Here is a 24449-nt window from a genome sequence, read left to right as displayed (position 1 = left end):
TTTAGTTCAGTTTTTTCTGGTTTTAAGAACAATATTTGGAAAAATTTTGTATTGGTGTTGAGATAGTAGGATGAATTCACTTCCACTTGCATTATTTAAAATGAGATAACTTGAAAAATTGATAAAAGGTAAATGTATAAAAATAGGCATTCAATGGTCCTTAAGTCTCTAGTGGCAAGACTGTAAAAATTCAAATGTTGATTCAAAGAAAACTAAATTTTACTAAGTCCTTATAATCAGGCATAATGCCAGGTGCTTTCCATGTATTTAATACTTTAAAAGACGTGTTAATTTCAATTGTTAAATCTAAAGGGTCTTATGAAAATTGTGCAATCTGAACTTACAATAAATAACCATTGACCTAAGAATAAAATTGTAAGACAAAAATAAAACATATTTTTACAGAAGTAGGAAAATCTTTCCATTTGTCCTGTGTGAGCACAGCTTTGTAATCCTTAATGACACACATGCAGATATTCACACAATAAATCTTTTTTTTTTTTTTTTTTTTTTTACTGTTAATGGCTGTTGAAATTTTTTTTTTCTTTTTTTTTTATTGCATTTTAGGTTTTGGGGTACATGTGATGAACATGCAAGATTGTTGCATAGGTACACACATGGCAGTATGCTTTGCTGCCTTCCGTCCCCTCACCTGTATCTGTCATTTCTCCCCATGCTATCTCTTCCCACCTCCCCACCCCCCGTCCCTCCCCCATTTCCCCCCCAACAGACCCCAGTGTGTAGTGCTCCCCTCCCTGTGTCCATGTGTTCTCATTGTTCAACACCCGCCTATGAGCGAGAATATACAGTGTTTGATTTTCTGCTCTTGTCACACAATAAATCTTAAGAAATCTACATGATGACAAAGTATTAAAATATATACATAAACTACCAGTTAAGACTAATAGTCTGACTATAGGGGTCCAGCATTTTATTCTTCCTTAGTCAATATTTTCATATTTGGGAAAATATTTTTTAGTGTCAGATTTGCAATAATATTTTGGTTTTTTAATGCATGTGCCCATCAGTGACTTTTATGTAGACAGTTTTCAAATTTTTCATTGTTTCTCAGCATATTTCAATCATTAAATCTTTCCCAGTCATCCTCCTGGGCATGCATTCACGTCAACACCAGTTCATTTTCCCATCTAACGTACACATTAAGCCTTGTGTCTGGGAACCTTTGACCTGGTCATAACGTACCAAGGGCAAACACCTTGTAAAATGTGACACAAAGAAATGCCTGAAACCTTAATTTACCAGAACAGAGAACCACCAGAGTCTCAGGTTGGATGTCATGAAAAATGCCATTAATTTCCTCACCAAGAAGGTGTCCTAGAGAGATCAATAAAGTTCTTAATACTAAAAGAAAAAAAAATTAATTTCTGCAATTTTCAAATGCAACCTTAACAGAAGATACTTTTTTGGGTCAGGGTCTCTTGTCACCCAGGCTGGAAATCATAGCTTACTGTAGTCTTGAACTCCTGGGTTCCAGTGATCCTCCTGACTCAGCCTCTTGATATTTTTTACATTTTTTAAGAGAGATAGGGTCTAGCTTTATTGCCCAGGCTGGTCTCAAACTCCTGGAGACTAGCAATCCTCCTACCTCAGCCTCCCAAAGTGTTGGAATTACAGGTGTGCGCCACTGCCCAGCCAGAAGATACTTTTCCTACAAACTTGTGTTCATAGCTTATACATCTGATATACAAGTAAAGTGAAACAGCAATCAACAGAGTAAACACGTACTTGACCTGAGGTATCAACCTATGGATGTTCCATGGATTATCGATTTTCAAAAATTTAGAAGGTGTTAGAATTGCACTCAACACTAAACTATGGAAAAGACTATAATGGCACATTAAGACCTTGCAGCCATGTCAGGTAGGTTGTCATCCTGAACATTAGTCATAGTTTAATAGACCTGTGGAAATGCTGATCAAATTCTGAATAATAAAGATTACCATTATGACCTTGGGCAGTCTTGAGCTAGCTTAGAAACAAAAACCGAACCTAGTAACATTTAAGGTTAGAGCAGAAAAAAATTCAGTCAACCTGAATTTTTTTAATGACAATCTTTTTAGTTAGAATTCTTGAGAAAAATAAGATTAGTATAAAAATAAGATAGACAATTTATTTTCGATAAAATTAGTGACAGTAAATCTGTCCATTACATTAAAGACCACCAAAAATGTTATTCCTTGCATGCATTTGAAATGAGAGAGGAAAATTGTATAAACATTTTAATGTGCAAAAGGTATTTTCCTGCAGTAGCCACTGAGGTCTTGGTATTTTGCTTGCTAGGAAATTGACTTTCTATCCTATTCTATACCTATTTTTAATAGTTAGTAACTAATCATAATTTCCTTAATAAGGGTGGAAGTACCAAACTTCAAGAGAGCCATTATGATAATTTGTTCAGATTTTTCACAAAGATTTTTCTAGTTGTTTCCAAACAGTCTGTGGAAAACTCACCCTTTAGGGATCAAACATTTGTGAACAATTGAAATATAGGATATAATCCTAAAGTAATGTAGCAATCTTTTACAAAAATCTCTGTATCAACAAGAAAAAATAACCTTTAGGATAATAGTAAAAGCAAGGGAAAAAAATGAACATAAGTGACTCCAAAGCTGAATTCACCTGACTTCTACAGAAACTCCATTTTGTCTTATGTCTTCCAGACTTGAGTTAATTAATGGAAGCTGTGAAAACAATCGCATGTGCCTGTGTTTTTTGTGAGAAGATAACTGTTTCCTTTTTCTGAGGTCTGAAGTATTTTTCTCTTCCTCCGTTCTCCCTCTTTAATTGGTAGTAAATTCCTATGATATGGCAATAAGTTAGAATTCATACGCTCTTCATGGGTGTGTGTGTGTTGTGTATTCTAGCCCACTAACAAAGCAGGCTTTTTTTTTTTTTAATTTCTTTTTTCTTAAAATAACTGTTTAGCTATATAGTTTTAGAAGAAGGAAGGTGCAGAAGGGAGAACAAAGCACCCGTGATCTCACTTCTCATTTTAAACAAATTTTTTAAAAGCAAAAGCCCCTGGCCCTTTTTTTTCTTCTTCTTCTTTGAGACAGGGCCTTACTTTTCACCCAGGCTGGACTGCAGTGGTGCAATCTGGGCTCACGGCAGCCCCAACCTCTCAGACTTAAGTGATCCTCCCACCTCAGCCTCCCAAGTGGTCGGGACTACAGGCATGTGCCACCTGGCTAATTTTTATGTTTTTTGTAGAGACAGAGTCTTGCTTTGTTGCCCCGGGCAGTCTTGAACTCCTGAGCTCAAGTGATCTGCCTGCCTCAGCCTCCTAAAGTGCTAGGATTACAGATGTGAACCACCGTGCCTGGTCTCTCTTCTCAGTTTAAATAATTTAAAATTATTACTCAAGAGAGAATATGGCTGATACTGCATGTAACAGAACACTGCTAATTTTATATTAGTGAATGACTGTGAGTCTAAAAAGAGCCACCAAAGAAATGAAGAGCCACCTGGCAGAGACAAATATATTGTGACCAGAAGAAGGAGATTATTCTGAGACACACATAGCTCTTTAACTTCTTTGATCCTTAGGGGTAATTTCAAAGTTTGTAGAAATGAAAAGCAGCAGAAGTCTTCTGGAGGATAATCAATTTGATTTTCAAATTCATGGCCCAAAAGATGACATTTTTACTTGGCCTCACATCTAAATTAGTTAGAACTGTAAAAATCCTAGCTTTCCTAGCAGTTCTTCCAAGAAGCAAGCACTCATTTTCTTCTTCATGTGTCTCATAGTGGTTAAAACTCAGTGTTTCTAGAGCCTTCAGTCATCAGTTCTGCTAAACAGGGTAATGTCATCATTGTATCCTGGGGCTGAACACTCCAAGTTCTCTAGTAAAACATAATTGTTTTCACTGACATTCAGAGAGACGACTTCTTTCTTAGCGGTAGATGTAAGCTCGCTCCAAGTAATGTCAGTGTTTTTAAAAGCATGTAGAAGGAAGATGCCAATGATAATAGTGAAGAATCCACTAAGGGTCCCAATGATATCTCCAGCTGTCATGCCATACCACTCTTGGAATAAGACAGCAGAGCAAGTCACTACCATGGATGTGAAGAATACATAATAAATGGGTGTCACGAGAGAGGTATTAAAGGTGTCCAGTGCCTTGTTGAGATAGTTAATCTGTGTAGTTACTGAAAGTACAAGTACAGCCAGCAAAACAAAGACCAGGGGATGTTTGTAAACTGGCTTCCATTCTATCAGCTCCTTAATGGCAATTCCCAGGCCTTTGACAGAAGAAACTGAAAACGCTCCAATCAAAGAACAGATTGAAATATAGATCAGTATATTGGTCTGTCCTTTCTTGGGAGCCACAATCAAAATCAGCACCAAGGAGATCACAGTTATGATCACAGCGAAGGAAATAAACCCTGTTAGGAAGATAAAATAATTTGACTTCAGAAAATGCTCACAGGATTATACCTTTCTGAAATCTTGTTAGTCATGAGTTTAAGAGCATAGGTATTTTAGAAATAGAAGTGAGATCAAATTTAAAACAACATTCTATTGCATAGTTTTCAATATTTTACAAAGGACTTTCACAAATACTTAAATCTCACCAACACTATGAGCTAGGGCAGATATTATCAGATTAACTTTTTATTTTCAGAGGAAGAAAGTGGCAAAGATTTGATTTTGAATACATGTCTTTTGCCTCTACCATCCCTCCCTCTCCCTTTGGTTGTGTAAAAGGGGAAGCATGAACACAAAAGTAAGTTCTGCCATCTTTTCAGGAGAAATAGTAATCAAACCTTACTGTTTCTCACAACCCACAACATGGCTTGTAGAAAGCTTATTGCAATATTATTACAAATACTATTTGGTGAGGAGAGAAAGTGAAGCAGAATTTGAGTGTTTCTTTAGGTTGAACCACAGACCTGGATCTCTCAATTTCATTTCCATTTCATGCAAAGAAGTGACTTCCTCTTCTTGTGGGGCATGGATAACCATCACAGTTGACCCCAATATGCTTAATACGCAGCCTATTTTCCCATGAATGTTCAAGTGCTCATTTAAAAAGTAGGAAGATAATATCGCACTGTTGGGAGAGAAAAAAATTAAAGATCACTCTAGTTCAATTACCTTTTGATCCCACGGCAACTCAGAAGTCATACTGGTGGTACAGGCCACCAAGTATCCCAGTGAGCTGGCTGGAATATGCTATATGACATGGAAAAACCTAGATTGGTTTGAAACTCAGAACTGACGGGCAATCAAATGTGCTTCATTTTTTTTAATATCTAAAGAGCTATAATATATATCTTCATAATCTTCCAATGACCTTATAAGAGGTTCTACTCAAGTCATTTTCAATTTTTCCATCTTTTCCTATAAAGCCAAGCAAAACAGAAAATCTTTTATATCTTACTGGCATGATACATTTAGAATATGTATGCCCATGGATGTTTCAAAGGAAGATATATTCCTAAAGAAAAATTACTCTTCCCAGGGCTAATAATCAGCTAGTTCATATCACTACAACCAAACAGACCACGGGTGTCCAATGTTTTGGCTTCGCTAGGCCACACATTAAATATAATAACACTGCCAGGCACGGTGGCTCACGCTTGTAATCCCAGCACTTTGGGAGGCTGAGGCAGGCAGATCACCTGAGGTCAGGAGTTCGAAACCAGCCTGACCAACATGGAAAAACCCATCTCTACTAAAAATTGAAAAAAAAAAAAAAATCAGGCATGGTGGTGCATGCCTGTAATCTCAGCTACTGGGGGAGGCTGAGGCAGCAGAATTGCTTGAACCCAGGAGGCAGAGGTTGCAGTGAGCTGAGAATGCGCCATTGGACTCCAGCCTGGGCAACAAGAGCAAAACTCCATCTCAAAAAGAAAAGAAAGAAAAAAAGAAAAAAATACGCTAACACTAATGATAGATGATGAGCTAAAGAAAAAAATCACACACACACACAAATCTCACATTGTTTTAAGACAGTTTACAAATTTATGTTGGGCCATGTTCAAAGTCATCCTGGGTCACATGCAGCTGGTGGGCCGTGGGTTGGACAAGCTTAATATAGACTTTCAAAATATCAAAATACTTCCTTACCACCTGCTACTGCTCTGATACTTAGACCTATTTGGTACTCCTAATGCTTCAGTTGCTGTGGCCTCAGGAAACTCCAGAATCACACTGCCATGGACACCAGAGTATACCATCTTGCTGCTCCACCAGTGTGCTTACTGTGGCTTCTGCGCACCAGCCTTCTTCCTCTAATGCCCTGGCATCCCCATGAAGGCAATCAACTGCCCATCTGTCCCCAAGATTATGATCAATTACCAGGTACTTTCCTAGCATTGCCCTCACGTGGCCACTTGTAGGACTGCAGCCTTAGTGAAGACACGACTATTACTACTACTGATACTAGCACTTCACTGCAGAGTCAAGTGTTCAAAGGGCTTTATTCACTCACTTAATTCTCCCAACAATCCTATAAAGAAGGTAAAAAGAATTGAGTAGGCTCAATAATAAGTTTTCTACAAGAGGTGGATAATGAATAGAAAAGAAAAAGACAAGAGAAGAACAGGCAAAATTCATTTGGGATCATAATAAAGATAAACTCAGAAGGATTAGATCCACATTCTATGAAATAAGAAAGTTATTTCTGTTTCCAGTACTAAAACTAAGTATCTAGCAAACAATGAAAGAATTTTAGTGAGAGTTGGAATTTAACCAAAACACTGTGCTTTTAAAAGTCCTCTGATAACTATGGTCATTAACCACTATGGACTCTGGCAATTTGTTCTGATGGCAGATTTTAAAAAATCTGCTATGCTTCACTGCATTGTTAAAAATGTAGCACACATTTATGTTAGTAGGAAATCAAACTCACTGTGTCTTGGGTTTTGAAAATAATGTGACAGTTGATGTCCTATTTCTACTGTTATTTATTTTATAGTCTTCTCAAGTTATTTTTGTGATTTCAGGCAAGAAAAAGGATTATTCTCACTTTATGAATGAGTAAAATGAGGCTAAGTGACTTGTCCAAAGCCTCCCAGGAATGTCAGAAATAATTTGGGTTCATCTAGACTTCTAGATTTGCGTGTTTGCTTTCACATAGCCATAGTCGTATGTTTCTTATGGTTTAAGTTTATCTTGGTCTTAAAATACCTCTAGAAGCCAAGTTCCTCATCATCGCTCACATACCTTATGAGAACACTCAGAGCGCCCAGCGGGGTGACCAAGGTGGCAGGTGCAAAAGCATAAGCAGCAAAATTCGCAGCCTCTCCTGTTCCCACTAGACAGCAAGCAGAGATACTGATATTAAAAATGGGCTCACTTGTCAGAAGAGAAAAACAAATGACTCATGCAAAGCAGTGGACTTGTAACCCAAATACATGGGAAGATCTAGCAAAAAAGAATGATGTCACTTGTTTTACAGCAGGTAGGGATAATTGCTATGAAGAGATGCAGACAAACTGTAATACCAGGTGATACAAACTCAATCGATGCAAAAAGTGGTGACAGATGAGTATCCACTTTAAATGGCTTTCAACAGAGATTTTTTAGCTACTTCAATATTGAAGACATATTTGGTGACTCTGATGAAATCTAGTAGAGGTAGCTTTGTAGTAGGCAGAGAATCATTTCACTTACTCAAGAATACCCATAGTTTTGTAGGTTACCCACAACCAACAAAACCGGCTTGGAAAATTAGAATGCTTTAATCTGGTGTGTAGGTAGGGAATAGCTATAGCCCCATAAAGTTAGATATCCCTCTAGTGCAGGCGTCCCCAAACTACGGCCCGTGGGCCGCATGCAGCCCCCTGAGGCCATTTATCCGGGCCCCTCCCCTCCCCTCCTCGCCGCACTTCAGGAAGGGGCACCTCTTTCATTGGTGGTCAGTGAGAGGAGCACAGTATGTGGCGGCCCTCCAACGGTCTGAGGGACAGTGAACTGGCCCCCTGTGTAAAAAGTTTGGGGATGCCTGCTCTAGTGTATATGGTCTACAAGCAAGTAACAGTATATCAGTAGCTTAAGGAGATCCGCGCAGCTGTTTTAAAGTCATGATATGCTCCTGAATGTAATCATTTTCTCATTAGAGGAACTCTAGACTTGCATGAGATAGCATGCTTTAAATAACTTCTAGAGTTAGAGAAATCCCTTCAAGAACTGGGCTCTTGTACTGAGGCCAAGTTATTCTCACAGAACACAGCTGGAAACTTGCCCACAGAATGTAGTATTTCATGCTGGCAACTACACCAGCAAATGCTTCTTTGTACCGTTGTCTGGCTGCGATGCTACATCCCCACAAATCTATAGGAGTACGCAGCATTAGGGAAACATCATTAAGCAAATCTAAACTTATAGAATAATTAAGACATTGCTCTCATAGAAAGAACCATGGCAAGGCCAGGCTCAGTGGCTCACGCCTGTAATCCCAGCACTTTGGGAGGGAGAGGGGGTGGATCACTTGAGGTCAAGAGTTCAAGACCAGCCTGGCCAACACGGTGAAACCCCATCTCTACTAAAAATACAAAAGTCAGGCAGGTGTGGTGGCAAGCACCTTTAATCCCAGCTACTTGGGAGGCTGAGGCAGGAGAATCACTTGAACCCAGGAGGTGGAGGTTGCAATGAGCTGAGATCACGCCACTGTACTCCAGTCTGGGTGAGAAAAGCAAGACTCTTTCTCAAAAAGGAGTGAACCATGGCAGTTTTCTTGGAATATTAAGATTTCCTTGGATACTTTACATAACTTATATTTTTATCTTTATAGATAGCTTTCCAGGAAAACATCAACTTCATGATTAAAGTACTGTATATATATCACTTACCTACTCTCCAACGTATGCTTTTCTCCCTTCAATACTGATATAAACTTTTTAACACAGAGAAAATAAAATTGCAAATGTAGTCATATAATATTCTACTTATATTTTCATTGCCAAGTGTGGGTAGAAGGTGGGGAGATGCAAGTAAGAGAGAAAAAGAGAATGATTCAAATATCTATCTGGAATCTTCCCAGACAGCCCTTGTCAATTTTTATTCAAATAAAAATGTATGTAAAGGCACCCTAAAAACTGAAGGGGCAGTTAGGTGTGGTGGCTCATGCCTGTAATCACGGCACTTTGGAAGGCTGAGGTGGGCGGATTACCTGAGGTCAGGTGTTTGAGATCAGCCTGGCCAACACGGTGAAACCCCATCTCTACTAAAAATACAAAAATTAGGTGGATGTGGTGGTGTGTGCCTGTAATCCCAGGTACTCTGGAGGCTGAGGCAGGAGAATAACTTGAACCTGTGAGGTGGAGGTTACAGTGAACCGAGATCAAGCCATTGTACTCCAGCCTGGGTCGCAGAGCAAGACTCCATGTCAAAAACAAAAACAAAAACAAAAACAAAAACAAACAAAAAACAACTGAAGGGGCTATACATATTTAAATTATTTGTATTAATCAACCTTTTAGATTCCACCATTTACTAAAGAAAAAGTACCCAGTTCCTTCCCATAACAGGATCTTAAAAATACTGAAATGTGTTGCTTGGTTTGGGTAAATTCAAGGAAGCTTTAAGACTTCTGGCCACAGAGGGAATTTATGATGCCCTTTTGGGGGAGAGCTTTCCATCTGGGATTTAAGAAAGTTCATACGACTTAGGAGGGAGAACGAGTCAGCAAAAGTGGCTGAGGGAGATGAACACTACCTTCTACTTGGACATCACATTAGCATTTAGACAGTGCTTTCAGATCCTGTTAAGTCTCACTTAATCCTCACAGCAGGTCCGGGAGGAAAGACAGTGCTGACACCCCTCATTTCCTCTCCATTTGTTCAGTACCAAGCAGCCACAGAGGGCTTTCACTTATCCATGGTGTTGTCCTGGCAAGGAAAATGTACTCGTTCTTGAGAAAATATGTGGCTATAATAGTCACAGGTTCAAATTAGGAGGTGGGAAAATATGAAAGAAAAGCACTTTCTCTGTTGTTATGGTGAAGAAAATACAAGAAGTCTGTGGTTAAAATATATTTCAAAGGTCAACTTTTTCCCTTGCATTTCAGGACAGTCCTGAGAACACAGGGGGTGGGAAATAAGAGTAAAAATTAATTAATTTATATATATTAGTATACATAGGACAATATATTACACCAACACAAAAATTTTTAGACTTAAATTCCATCCTTGTTCCATTCTTGACAGGAAGATGAACCGATTTTGAAAAATTTCACGTAATCTATTTACTATCTTACACATAAACAGTATTCTCAGTGCTAAAAACTTACTTGACAGCAATCCTGCCCACCAGAGCCATTCCTTCAGGTAAGAATGTCCACCTTGTCCTAAAACGCAAAAAATAAAAATGAACAAAATTTGGGTTCTACACTGGAGGAAGGTTTGAAGAATTTACTTCTAGAAAATGTACTGGATTATGGTTAGAAAAGTTAAGTCAGTAACTCTAAAGTCTTTTAGCTTATTTACTTGGTCATTTCCAAACCTTTTTTTCCCTCAATTTACAATGATTTAACAAATCCCCTAATGGATTAATTGCATTTAGATTTTTTTCCATGTTTCTCTTACAAATAGACTGCTCTCAGGAATCTCCCTGCACATACATCTTTGCAACACCGAAGTGATTACTTCTCCAGAATAAATTCCTAGACGTACAATTGTTGGGTAGGAGAAAATGTGTTTTTTAAAGAGCTTTACATATATTACCAAACTGCCCTGCAGAAAAGTTATGTCAATTTTTTTTAAAAAACTGCACATTTGATAGTCTTAAAATGATATGTCAATTCAATCTGCATTTTTCTATGTTTGTTGCTCATTTATTTCTTCTTTTATGAATCAGAAGTTCATTTTTAATTTTTTTTTCCTCCTGATTTAAAAAATAGATTTAGGGGTCCAAGTACAGTTGTGTTACATGAATCTGCTGTAAAGTCTGGGCGTTAGTCTATCTATCACCTGAATAGTGAACAGTGAACCCAACAGGTAGTATTTCATCCCTCACCTGCTTCCTCCCTTTTACCCTCCCACCTTTTAGAATCTCCAGTGTCCATTATTCTACTTTGAAAGTCCACATGTACTCACTGTTTAGCTCCCACTTATAAGTGAAAACATGCAGTTTTTGGATTTCTGTCTCTGAGTCACTGCACTTAGGATATGGCTGCCAATTCTGTCCATGTTGCTGCAAAGGACATGATTTCATTTTTCTAATGGCTAAGTAGTATTCTATGGTGTGTGTCTATAATTATACCACATTTTCTTTATCCAGTCCTCTGCTGATGGGCACACAAGTTGATTTCATGACGCTTTTGTGAATAGTGGTGTGATAAACATATGAGTGTAGTGTCTTTTTAATAAATGATTTCTTTTCCTTAGATACCCAGGAGTGGGACTGCTGCATTGAAGGGTAGTTCTACTTTTAGTTCTCTGAGCGATCTCCATATTGTTTTCCGTAGTGGTTGTACTAATTTACATCCCCACCAACAGAGTATAAGCATTCCCTTTTCTCTGTATTCTTGCCAACATTGGTTGTTGTTTGACTTTTAATAATAGCTATTCTGACTGGGGTAAGATGGTATCTCATTGTGGCTTTAATTTTCATTTCTCTGGTGATTAGTGACATTGAATATATTTTTAATATATTTGTTGGTTAATTGCATGTCTTCTTTTGAAAAATGCCTGTTCATATACTTCACCCACTTTTTCATGGAGTTGTTTTTTTCTTGTAGAGTTGTCTGAGTTTCTTGTAGATTCTGGATATTAGACCTTTGTCAGATGCTTAGCTTGAAAATAATTTTTCCCATTCTGCAGGCTAGCTTTTTACCCTGTTGATTATTTTTCTTGCTCTGCAGAAGCTTTTTAGTTTAATAAAGTCACATTTGTCTATTTTTGTTTTTGTTGCATTTCCTTTTGAGGACTTAGTCATAAATTCCTTGCCTAGGCCAATGTCCAGAAAGAGTTTTTCCTAGATTTTCTTCTAGGGTTTTTACAGTTTCAGGCTTTACATTTAAGCCTTTAATTCGTCTTAAGTAGATTTTTGTGTATGGTCAGAGATAAGGTCCAGTTTCATTCTTCTATACATGGTTCTACAATTTTCCTTGAACCATTTGTTGAATAGGGTAGGCTTTCCCTAGTGTATGTTATTTTCAACTTTGTCAAAGATCAGTTGGTTGTAGGTATGTGGCTTTATTTCTAGGTTCTCTATTCTGTTCCACTGATCTATGTGTATATTTTATACCAAAACCATGCTGTTTTGGTTGTGATAGCTTTGTAGTATAATTTGAAGATACTGTGATACCTCCGGCTTTGTCCTTTTAAATTAGGATTGCTTAAAACTTTCTATATTATGTTGCCATGTCACCTTTGTTTTTCCACAAAAGGTAAGTTTTTCTTAATTTGTAGGAAATTTTATTTAATCATCAAGTTCACTGTATTTATGTCAGTCAGAGGTATGGACATAAATACTTCATTTTTACTATGGTTAAAATTACAAACAGAAAATATAAATAGTAAGTTACATTGTCACTAGTGAGGACTGTAAAGGGAAGAAGATGGTTGACATAAGAGCTTTTGAGATTTTGGATTAGTCAGTGAGAGAATAACAAGCATCAGGCAGATGCACTCTGCTGATTCTCTACCTTGGCATGCTGAAATGAAGTTTCTATCTAGTTTACTGAAAAAGACAAAATGCTTTAAAGCTATTCAAAAAGTTATCTTCCTAATACTCTAATCTGTGACTTTATGTCATTATATTTACTACAGAAAATGGAGTTTTCTTACCAATTTTAATATACTCAGCTCTCTGAATTTGACCTAATTGATTTTGTTATAAACAGGATATATAAACTATGAAGATTATTTTGCAAAGTAGTTAGCTGTGCTTATTTGGGATTTTCTCCTTAAGAAATTTGCAAATAACTAAGCTGGAATTCTGCTACAACACTAGACCTGACTATTGTCTAGTTGGTATCTCTAGTGAAACAATATTTACTTATGCATATTTATTGGTCATTTGCATTTCTTATTTTGTTAGTTTCTCCTTTATATGCTATGTCTATTTTCTGTTAGGGTACTAATCTTTTTCTTATTGACTGCAGTCACTTTTCAAATATTATGAAACTTAACTATACTTTGTCACATATTTCATCATATTCCCCTCAATATATCATTTGCTTTTTAGTTTCAGTTAAAGTGTTTCCATATAGAATGTTTGTCAATCTAGATACTTTCTTTCTTTATATAAAATAAATTCTTCCTTTATTTTTATGCTTAGAAAAACCTTTTTTCTTTTAATAATTATTTCATTTTAAAATTAAACCTAACCTATCTGGAATGTATTTTGCTGAATGGTATCAAGTAGAACTTCCATGTTTTTCTCCTCTAATTTTTCCCAATTGTCTCAATACTTTGAATGATTTGTCCTTTCTCCACAGGTTTGAAATGCCACTTTTTAAAATAACAAATTCAGTTGTTATATATACTTGGGTCTGCTTATAAGTTTTAAATTATCTTTGATTTTGTCTGCTTTAATGCCAGTATCAAATTGTTTTAACAGAGCACATATGTTTTCTTTTCTGATAGTATAAATCTCATCTCATGGTACTCTTTTATAAACTTGCTTGCGTGATTGGTAGTCATTGATTTTTTTTTCCATATGGATGTTAGAAAAATACTTAGGTCTTACTCTGGTTTCTCTTCTGATCCCATAAATCTTTTGCCTTTTACCAAAGATTCCCATGGAGAAAAATACTTACGTCTTTATTATTCTTGAAGAAAATGAAAACTCATGGTTAATGAAGGGATAGTCTGGCAGACCTTCTCAGCATCTTAAGTGTCACTATAAATAGCAGCCTAATTCTATTGTTATCCATTTATTGATTTAATAAATGTCTATTAGGTGCCAAACACTGCTAGGGAAGGTTCCTGTTTTTGAGAATCTACTATCAATAAGCAAGTAAACCTATCAGCAACAATAAAGAATACATGTACCACTAAAAATGATCCTAGGTATGGTGAGGCAAACTATTAGTGCAGTGACAGAGAATAACGGAGTCGGGTGGGGAGACCTACTGTGAGAGGATGGTCAAGGAAGGCCTTTCTGGGGTGATGCTACTCACACTGAAGTCTGAAGGATGAGTCAGCCGAATGAAGGGCAGGGAGAAGAGTTCCAGGCAATGTGAAAAGACCTTGGGATGGGAAAGAACCAGACCTATTCCAGGAACAAGAGAAAAGTAGATGAGGAGGAGAAAAGCAGAAGAGGAAGTTGGAAAGGTGGCAGAGATCAGGGACTGGAAGACACAGCCAACTCCATCAAGAAGACAGGGACTAAGATAAACGGAGGCAGTGAGTTATTATTACTGTAGCATTGTGGCCTTACAACAGGATGATTTCTGCAGTTAGAGACTTGAATTCACTAGTTGCATGTGCTTCTTACCAGCTCTAGTAACGCCCTTGCTGGCCAGTTGCAAGAGGCCCTTCTTTTTCAATATGAAGCTGGCGCCAATAAAAATACTGGAGCTTACTGCCAGTACCAAGCCCATATAAAGACTGTATTTGTTTTCTACGTTTGCTGAAATGCTCAGGTTGGTTATGCTGGAATTCAGGTCCGTGTAGAGCATAGGAGAAGCCAGCAGCTGTGACACATTCGTGATCTCACACCAAGCCTGGGAGGAGGAGTTTGGACAGACCAGAGACAGCACATATCCTGGACAAAAGGAAAGAAGAAAACGTCAGGAACGAAAGGGAGAGGTATTAATGCTTGTTGGTTTTCTGCAGCGAACAGAGCCTTGAGTGGAAGGTACTGAAACATTTTATTACATGCAAAGAAGTCCCTAATAGGTGGCCCACAGGCCTATAGACATTGCTAATTTGGCTAGCACTGGTTTTTAAAAATGATTTTAAAGTGTTTAGCTGTCATCATTTAAAAAAGAACAATTTCACATGAAAGTCTGGATTCCTCCTATAAATTCGATCTGGCAAACCTTGTGTCTTTGTTCTGGTGAATCAGCAACTTGATGGAGCCGCAAATAACTGTTCTGACCTGGCTGGTGCTGAACAGTTCATCACAGCCCGTCACATCCACTTCACTCTGCATTATCAGCGTGGCTACTGGAAAGCAGGGCTTGTGAGGCCTGAACGTAGGGAGAAGGCATAGCAACCTCAGTCTAGGAATCACACTGCAAGAAATCTGTTGGCTGGGTGTGGTAGCTCACACCTATAATCCCAGCATTTTGGGAGGCCAAGGTACATGGATCACCTGAGGTCAGGAGTTCGAGACCAGCCTGTCCAACATGGTGAGACCCCATCTCTACTGAAAATACAAAAATTAACGGGGCATGGGCATGATGGTGTGCATCTGTAGTTCCAGCTACTCTGGAGGCTGAAGCAGGAGAATCACTTGAACCTGGGAGGTGGCTGCAGTGAACTGAGATAACACCACTGCACTCCAGCCTGGGTGAGAGAACGAGACTCTGTCTTAAAAAAAAAAAGAAAAAAAAAAAAAGAAACCTGTCTAACTCTTGTAGGGTATGAGTCATTTGGTAGGTGTGAAGAATTATATATTTGAGAAAACATGTTTTAAAAGTGGGTTTAGTTTTCTGTACCACTTTCCCTGATTTTTCAGGTTTATTAATTCACTTTTTCCTAAAGAAAATAGAATCTAATAAAAAAATGAATTAAATATCATTAGGCTTTTTAAAGGATAAGATTAAAAGAAGCATGTAAATCCCCTGAACCAGATGCATTATTATAAACATCTTGGAATTTTGAGGCTAAACACTAAAACACAAAATGAAAATGTTTTACTATGTTATTAATGAAAACTATGTAAGTTTTATAGTTAATGAAAACTATGTAAGAAACTATGTAAGATACAATTTTGGAATTCAATTTTTAGAAAAGGTTTACATTTCAAAAATCTTAAGAAGGCATATAAGCAACAAAAGACAGTTTGATCAAATGATGTCTCAGTAGCAAGATTTCCATAAGTGGACCTATGCACCTCTGGCAAAGCTTCATGCAGCCACCTGAATTTTACTACATTCAAATTTAAGAAACACTCACGAAGTTCAGGTCTGGAAAATAATAAAATAACATAATTCAAGGTTTTCATGAATTTTATTTCATTTATCTCTGTAATTTGAAAATGACCCAACTTTGTTTCAGAAATCCAGAATACCTGGACATGGTGGCTCACCCCTGTAATCCCAGCACTTAGGGAGGCAGAGGCTGGAGGATCGCTTGAGCACTGGAGTTTAAGACCAGCCTGTGCAATATAGTGAGACCTCCATAAACAGGAAAAAACAAACATAGAAACAGAACTCCAGAATAAACTCAAAGTCAGAACAAAATATTCTAAGGACAATTATATTACTTCAGGGTATTCTATAATACTGGAGAATTTTCAGGCTGGCTGTTTTAATAAGAACTGTTGCAAATTTTCTTTTCTTTTTTTCTGAGACAGGGTCTCACTCTGTCACCCAGGCTGTAGTGCAGTGGTGCTATCATGACTCAGACCTCCTGGGTTTAAATAATCTTCCCACCTCAGCCTCCCAAGTAGCTGGAACAATAGGCATACACCACCATGCCCAGCTAATTTTTAAAATTTTTTATAGAGATGGGATCTCACTATGTTGGCCAGGCTGATGCAAATTTTCAAACAAGTCGGTCCTTAGCAAGCTTGTTCCAAACAATGTTTATCTCATCTAAGCCTCAAGAATGAAAAGTGATTAAGTATATTTTTGTAAGAATTTTGATTACATTCATTCCTGAGAAAACACTGAACCTGACTTACTAGTAAATTCCATGGCTGCATTCATGTAATTTGCTATGCAGTTAACATAACCATTCCAAAACTTCATCTCTGAAATCAGTGTGGGTGGATCTCATTCCAGTGAAACAATATTCCTTCTAAGCTGTTGACATAGCACAATGATTCTGACATTGTAGGGGGTGTGGGAGCAGAAGTTGATAAGGGAGAGCAAATGATCACTGTTGGATTTTGCAAGTTCTCATTGTAACTGGCAGGCATGAATGCTCCAAGTTTTATGGCAGGAAAAATAATAAAAATCGTGTCTGGCTACTGACCTTAGAACTTAAATTGTTTTATGCTTTGGGAACATGTTAGGGAGAGAGCCTGTGGCAGATATGACTGAAAGAGGAAACAAAGGATGGGTTAGTGGGTGTGGAGTGACCTACAGAAGAAGGGGAGAGATGGGTAATGGAGGGTGTGTGGGCAGGGAATTTGGAGTGTTTTAAAGGAATCAAAGCTATCTCAAGTCACAGTTGGCTTCTCAAGATTCAAGTAAGCACAGTAATTTTCCAGGGAGTTTAATACAGACTTTATCCCACAGAAAGAGAACATCTACTACATTCATTATTTTTCAATTTAATAGACACTATCAAGAGTCCTTTAAAGTGACTATACCAATGGATACTCTTGCCAGCCAGGAACATGTCTTTCTTATTTGATGTTATTTTTCTTTTCTTTTTTTTTTTTTTTTTGAGACAGAGTTTCGCTCTTGTTACCCAGGCTGGAGTGCAATGGCACGATCTCGGCTCACCGCAACCTCCGCCTCCTGGGTTCAGGCAATTCTGCTGCCTCAGCCTTCCTGAGTAGCTGGGATTACAGGCACGCGCCACCATGCCCAGCTAATTTTTGTATTTTTAGTAGAGACGGGGTTTCACCATGTTGACCAGGTTGGTCTCGATCTCTCGACCTTGTGATCCACCTGCCTCGGCCTCCCAAAGTGCTGGGATTACAGGCTTGAGCCACCGCACCCGGCTTTATTTTTCTAAATAAAGTAATGAATATTTAGGAAACATATGTTTCATATATATATATATGTTATATATATTATATATTTCTTAAATTGGCTGGTTGATACATTGGTGTATATATTACACTGGTATATATACATACACATTGGCATATATATAGATATATATGTGTATATATGTATGTATATCTATACATATATATCTATATACATCATATATAGATATATATGTATATACATATATATATACACACCAATGTATCTATATATATCTATATACATACCATATTGTGTGTATATAGATATATATATACATATATATCTATACACACACACACACACACACACACACACACACACACACACACACCAATGTATCGGCCAGCCAATTTAAGAAATAAACATCACCCCTCAGAGTTAACAAGTATCCTGATTTTCTCTTTAACATTCTTTTGCTTAAAAAAATGATTTTCTCCATGTATCTTTAAATGTTTTGCCTCTTTTTGTACCTATGAAAATGTAATGATAAAGTATTTCTTTGGTGACTTGCTTGTTTTTGAGTTTCATCAAAACATGATGCATGTGGCTGCAGGGTTTGTTTGCCCCCCACTGTTCTAGAGAATTCCACTGTATAACTATCACTCAACTAATTTTTCTGTTTTATACTTGGTCGATAGTTAAGTAGTACTCCTAATGTTCTTATATTATGTTGAACTATATGAAATTGATGATAACTGAAAAATTTCAACCCTATGACAAGCAGTTTCATATGGTTCAACCTAATACTTATCTTCTATGTACAGGTGTAATAGTTTACATACATACACCTTTAAAATTTAAAAATGAAGATCTATTATCTATAATCATGGGCAAGCTGAGTAATGGCTCTTGGTTTCAGTTTCCTCATCGGTAAAATAAGGGACTTTGACTCAATGATTCTAAAGTTTAATCATAACCTGTCTTTGTTCTCAGAATTACTTACAATACTAGTGTCTCATGAATGTTCTTGATGGACCAGTTCTGAACTCACAGGCACTGAGAGATAGGAGACATTTTAAAGTAACTGATGCCAATATATTAAGTGACACTGACCAAAGTTATGTAACTGCTAAAACCAGGACCAAGTAACCCAATTCCCAGCCAGCATTCTATTTCAGAAAACCATATAAAGCATAAGAAAAGCCAGTTGAAATATATCATTAACGTTTAGATATGGATGAAATGCTTTAAATAATTTGTCAACTATTTGCCTATAGAGAATAATAATATAAATTTAAATAATAATCTAAATTGTCCAGTTTATTACATGGAAGAGAATTCTGGTTTTAAGAAAGTGTTTGCATAGAATTACATTTTCAATCACTGCAAGATATTTCCAGTTGGGGGGGAGGTCTCACCATCTATTCTACTGTGATAGTTTAGATTATTATTCATTCAGTATTCAGCCCCTTACCCTTCCCAGTGTGGGCAAAGGTACTTCACCTGATGTTGGGCTGGAAGTAATTTGGTGGTCAATGGGATGTCAGCAGAGGTGATATGAAACTATATTTCAAAAATGCTTATGTGGTTGGGTTTACTCATTTGCATCTCTGTAATTCCCTGAGGAACTGCTGTCCCTTCAACCTCAGGACCCAAATGGACACGTGGAGCAGATGGGACCTCATCCCACACAAAGGAGCCAAACCCAGGTGGACGTGTAGCCTGAAGCAGATATACATAGGTGAGCCCCATCTAGATCAGTCAACCTTCAGTTGACCTAGAAACCGAAACAAGAATATATGATATATTGGCCTGTTCTTAGTAGCAGAGGAATAACTGAAGGAAATATCTTTATGTCTGTTACAATTTATTCTCTGAACACTGACCAGTAGGGACCAGGTTATATCACTCCCTGGCTTAATCCTCCCTGTCCCCTCTATGGTTTTTCATTTCAACTTATGAAAAAACCTCAATCCTCACTAACTTTGAACTTTGAAAGCTTCCTTCCCATACTCTGAAACTGGCTTGTTTCTGACATCATATTGCATTACTCTCCCTCTCACCCCTCTCTGAAATACTAATTTTCTTTTCTTCATTCAACAAATATGTATTACGTACTACCTGTGTCACTCCAGGCAACCTGGCTGATGGCAGTTTCTTCAGCCCCTCAGGGTTTCTGCTTTTAGACTTAGCAGAAAGGCTCTTTTGTTTAATCCTGTTTGAAAAAATATTTCCTTTGATGCTGCTTTTATTACTTGCCATGGCACTCTTAACATATGTATAGTTGTTTGTTTGATTATCCTATCTGCCCTCACTGGACTATAAGAGTCTCCAGCTGTCTAACCTCATTCCCTACTATTGCCTTTTCTTCTGTTCCTTTCTCACCTTAAGCTTTTATAAAAGCAGCCTTCCTGACCCTTTTACAGCATGCTGGCTGGCATAGCTAGCTTCTTCGCATTTAAGTGAGAGGACTGAGCAACTCAGAGAGGCCTTTCCTGCCTTCCCAATCTCAAGGAACCTCTTAGTCACTTTCCATCACATCACCTTATTTAATGTTCCCAATCAAATAGACTGTCTCATACTTCATTACACCTTCATAACAAACTTCGTACATGTTTGAATTTGTTTCTTTTAAAGATCATTTTGGATTAGAGACTCTTTTGAAGCATCTATAGCTTTAAAAGTCAAAACCAATGCCAGGTGGGTGGCTCATGCCTGTAAACCCAGCACTTTGGGAGGCCATGGTGGGAGGATCACTTGAAGTCAGGAGTTCAAGACAAGTCTTGTCAACACAGTGAAACCCCTTCTCTATTAAAAATACAAAAACTAGCTGCGCATGGTGGTGCATGCCTGTAGTCCCAGCTACTCAGGAGGGTGAGGCAGGAGAATCACTTGAACCTGGGAGGTGGAGGTTGGAGTGAGCCAAGATTGCACCACTGCACTGCTATCCTGGGTGATGGAGCGGGACTCCACGTCAAAAAAAAAAAAAAAAAAAAAAAAAATCAAAATCAAAGTATGAAATTAACTTTTTCTTTGTGGAAGTTTAACTAGAAAGCTCTATCTTCAGATCTCATGACTGACCCCTTGTCATTTGAGTCTCAGCTTTAATATCACTTTCTTAAGGGGTTTTCATTGAATACCCAGTCTAAACCTTCCTACACTCTCAATACATTACTGCTATTATAATGACCTTTTAAATTACTTTCTTTCTTGCATAGTAGCTGCCATCTGAACAGTAAGGTGCATGAGAGTAAAACCTAGTCCTAGCGTCTAGGTCCAGACTGTCTTGCAAATCCCTCTATCCTAGCACCTATCCTAGTGCTCGGCATATGGGACTCTTGTTATTTGAATGAACAAGTGAAAAATTGAGTCTGTTTACTCCACGTCAAGCTCTGAGTAATGTACTTCATGTGTAACCCCACCTGCACCTACTCTTCACAACTGTAAACTGGAGGGATGAGCCCCAGTTTATAGACAGGCTCAAGGCTCAAGGAAGCTAAGTTACAGCTCAGACTGTCTGATGCCAAAGCCTAATCCCTTCCCACTACTAATAAAGTACATTCAGATTTCTAAGTCTTTCTCCACCAGCTTTCCACACAATTAATTACCATGGTTAATCATAGGTGTTAAGCCTGGAGCTTAAATGTTTCTTGTTGGAACTAAATGCATGAGCAAAGCAGGAAAAACACCCGGAAGCTCAAACAAGTGAGTATAATTAATACACCCTCCTTACTTACAGATCCTTAGGTAAACAAAGGTGGGTGTGTCAGTAACCGTCTGATTTGCTGGTTCAGAAAATATTTAGAAAAAGGGCACACAACCTGACTCTCTAGGAAATAACTCTAGATTCAGCTGCCTTAATTTTTTTTGCTTTTTAAAATAGTTTGTTATTTGTTAAGGCACTTTCTTTTTTAAGAAAAAAGAGACAAGGAAATAATTCTAGATCCTGCTGCCTTTAATTTTTTTTAAATAGTTGGTGAGTTTTTCAGGCATTTTTGTTCTTTTTGAGAAAAAAAGACTAGAAAATAATTCTAGATCCAGCTGCGTAGATGGACATTGACAGAAGCTACATTAAAAAAAAAATAGTTTATTACTTGTTCAGGCATTTCTCCTTTTTTTGGTGTCCCTTCTCTTACTTGTTAGCATAGTTTCGACGAACTCACTTGTCAAAAAGGAATAATCTGGAAGAGCCTCTCCCCATCAAGGAATAAACTGGAAGAGCCAAGAGGAGAGGAAAACAGGGAACTTGTGAGCACCTTTGCAAAGATGTGTACATATATACATATCTATATATGTAAGAGGACTATTTACATGTATGTGTGTCTTACCATGCCATGCACTGCCTCCCTTTCCCTTTGCTGCATTACCAGGTAAATTAAAAAGCTGCTTTCCCCTTGGCACGGTGAAAACCATCATTTCAATGGATCTACACCCTTCTGGTCGCTCCCCTTACCCGATTCCCTAGTTTCATCGGGGCCTTCTGTATGGAGAATGAGAAAGCCCCCCAGTGTTTGAACTGGTGAGCTTTCTGTAGGTCACAGCTGAAGGGCAAGGAGCCTCGCCCAGAGATTTCACAGGGCTCAGGAGGGAGCTGAGATCCCATCCCAGGAAGCAGTGAGAAGAGCCTGCCAAGGAGTGCTCCCGGATCCTGATTTCCTCTCCAGCAGGGCTCTCGCCTTAAGCAGCCAAAGTGACTGTACAGCGAGTCAGACTGGCTCGTGGGGTTGGAGACGCTGTCACCTCCAACGAAAAGAGACGTGGACGGCCCAGACTTGCCCAGCACCAACCCCCGCGGCCCTGGGCGCTCGACCTCTCGCGGGGCTCGATTCCCGGGAGCCAGCGCAGGACTCCCACGTCCCCCGACTCCCGAGGCAGACACGCCGTCTGCCCACCGGGTGACTTCGGCCGCGGACTCTGGAAGTGAGCCTGAGTCAGAGGAAACGTCCTTCTCAGAGGGACTCGGGATTCTTCCCACAGCATCCCGAGTTTCCTCGTCCCACACGCAGCACACTGTACTTGACACGGGTCGGCCTAGCGAATCGAGTGGGAGTCCCATCTGCTGTATTCCAGCACAGCCCGAACCGCCTAGGCACCCGCGAATGAGGGCTGAACGCCTGGCTGGGCGGCCGGCGGCCTGAATGAATGAATGACTGAGTGAACGACCACGTTCAGAGTCGGCACATCCCCCCTTTCCAGTCTCCGCAAGTCTCCGGTCCCGCCCACCCGGTCTTTTCGCCACCCAGACGCCAGGTCCCTCGGCTCAGGGCAGACACAAACCTTCTCGGCAGGGCTCTCCGGGAGGCAGCCTCACCTGTGCCCCCATGGCCCGGGACGGGGGTTCCCGAACGCGGGCGCCGGCTCCTCACCTGGGCCTCTCCTCCCGGCGGGCCCGCTGCGGGTGGGGCTGCGGGGTCCGGGAAGGGGCGCCTTGACCCCGCCCTCGGGGCAGCCTCCGCCAATGGCTTTGGCCAGGCGGGGCCTCAGCGCGGGGCGCGGCCCAGGGGTGCTTAGGCGCTTTCAGCGCTCCGGCGGGCCTGGGGGCGGCCCAGGGTAACTCGTGTTTCTGGCGGGAGGAGCAGCTGCCCCTTCGCGCGGCGGCTGGAGGAACTAGAGAAGCACAGACACGCCTCACAGGCCGACGGCGTCTCTCGGAGCGTGGAGTCCGCCAAGGCGACTCCGGGAATTGAGTGGCGCCGAGGCTGAGCCGAGGCCCCCTCCTGGCTCCTCTCGGGTCAAAAACTCTCCCGCGCTAGATTGTCAGAGCCCTGCTGCTTTGGGAAGCCTTCCGATGTTAGTGGCTTTGTGCGGAAGCTGCTGACTGCTGGGGTTCTGCGCCGATTGCTACACTCGTTTATTTTGGGGGCTGCAGAGCAGACTTTGCCCTACTGTGCTGTTACCAACTTCTGTCGCTGTCAGTCTACGCCCCCTACGTCCACTCCCCAGTCGGTCTCCAATCAGCAAGCAGCTCCTCCTACGCTGTCCAATTACCTGGGTCATGGAGATATTTGAAATAAACCTTTAAGAGAAAAGCAATCCGTAACTGGAAAGACCTAGTCCCACAAATTATTAATAACTAATATTTATGATATCCTTGCTATATCACACATATGCAGGCACATTATGTCTTAATTAAATCTCACAGCAGTGTATTACCGCTCAGTTTACAGATACGGGATTAGAGACAAAAGAGTGAGGTTAAGTAACCTAACCAAGGTTGGAAGACTCGATAGTAAGTATTTATGCAACCGGGAGTGGGCAGGGCTGGGGGAGGTGGCTCACTCATGTAATCACAGCACTTTCCGAGGCCGAGACTAGTAGCTCGCTTGAGTCCAGGAGTTCGAGACTAGCCTGGGCATCATGGTGAAACCCTGTCTCTACAAAAATTAGCCAGGTGTGGTGGTACTCTGCTGTAGTCCCAGCTACTTGGGAGGCTGAGGTGGGAGGACAGATGGCTTGAGCCCAGTAGGCGGAGGCTACTGAGTGTGACCATGTCTCAAGAAAAAAAAAAAAAAAAAGGCAGTGGCGGGGTTGGGGAACAATTCGGGCTCAAACCCTCACCAGAGAGAACTAGGGTACCTTTGTGTTCTGGCATTTTAACGCTAAGGAAAATACTCTCACATACTCAGGTAGCCTTTGTTCTAGGTAGGCATGAACAGTGCTATTAATTTTATTACCTAAGAGTTTCATAGCAGAGGCCCCAATCTTGCTTTTCTT

At 39.6% G+C, this 24449-nt stretch overlaps 1 protein-coding gene and 1 non-coding gene across 3 annotated transcripts; one reads left to right on the top strand and one right to left on the bottom strand.

Annotated features, from left to right (window-relative positions):
- Positions 1–739: 739 nt before the first annotated feature.
- On the bottom strand, positions 740–23564 carry NIPAL1 (NIPA like domain containing 1). Of its 2 annotated transcripts, none has more exons than XM_003933643.4 (6): positions 23013–23564; positions 14414–14683; positions 10260–10316; positions 7193–7283; positions 4915–5075; positions 740–4407 (listed from the first exon to the last, which is right to left on the bottom strand). In XM_003933643.4, exons 1-6 carry the CDS (start codon positions 23056–23058, stop codon positions 3797–3799), a joined length of 1236 nt encoding a protein of 411 aa, XP_003933692.1. In that variant the 5' UTR covers positions 23059–23564; the 3' UTR covers positions 740–3796. The 2 variants fall into 2 exon arrangements, with proteins under 2 accessions (XP_003933692.1, XP_003933693.1); XM_003933644.4 differs by having other exon boundaries at positions 23047–23564.
- LOC120363703 (U5 spliceosomal RNA) lies at positions 13660–13771 on the top strand. Its single transcript, XR_005579158.1, has one exon. It is a non-coding gene; the product is annotated as a U5 spliceosomal RNA (small nuclear RNA).
- Positions 23565–24449: the final 885 nt, after the last annotated feature.

Source organism: Saimiri boliviensis, chromosome 3, assembly GCF_048565385.1.
Source record: "Saimiri boliviensis isolate mSaiBol1 chromosome 3, mSaiBol1.pri, whole genome shotgun sequence".
In the NCBI taxonomy this organism is placed as follows: Eukaryota; Metazoa; Chordata; class Mammalia; order Primates; family Cebidae; genus Saimiri; species Saimiri boliviensis.
This window is presented reverse-complemented; position numbering and strand designations above follow the sequence as displayed.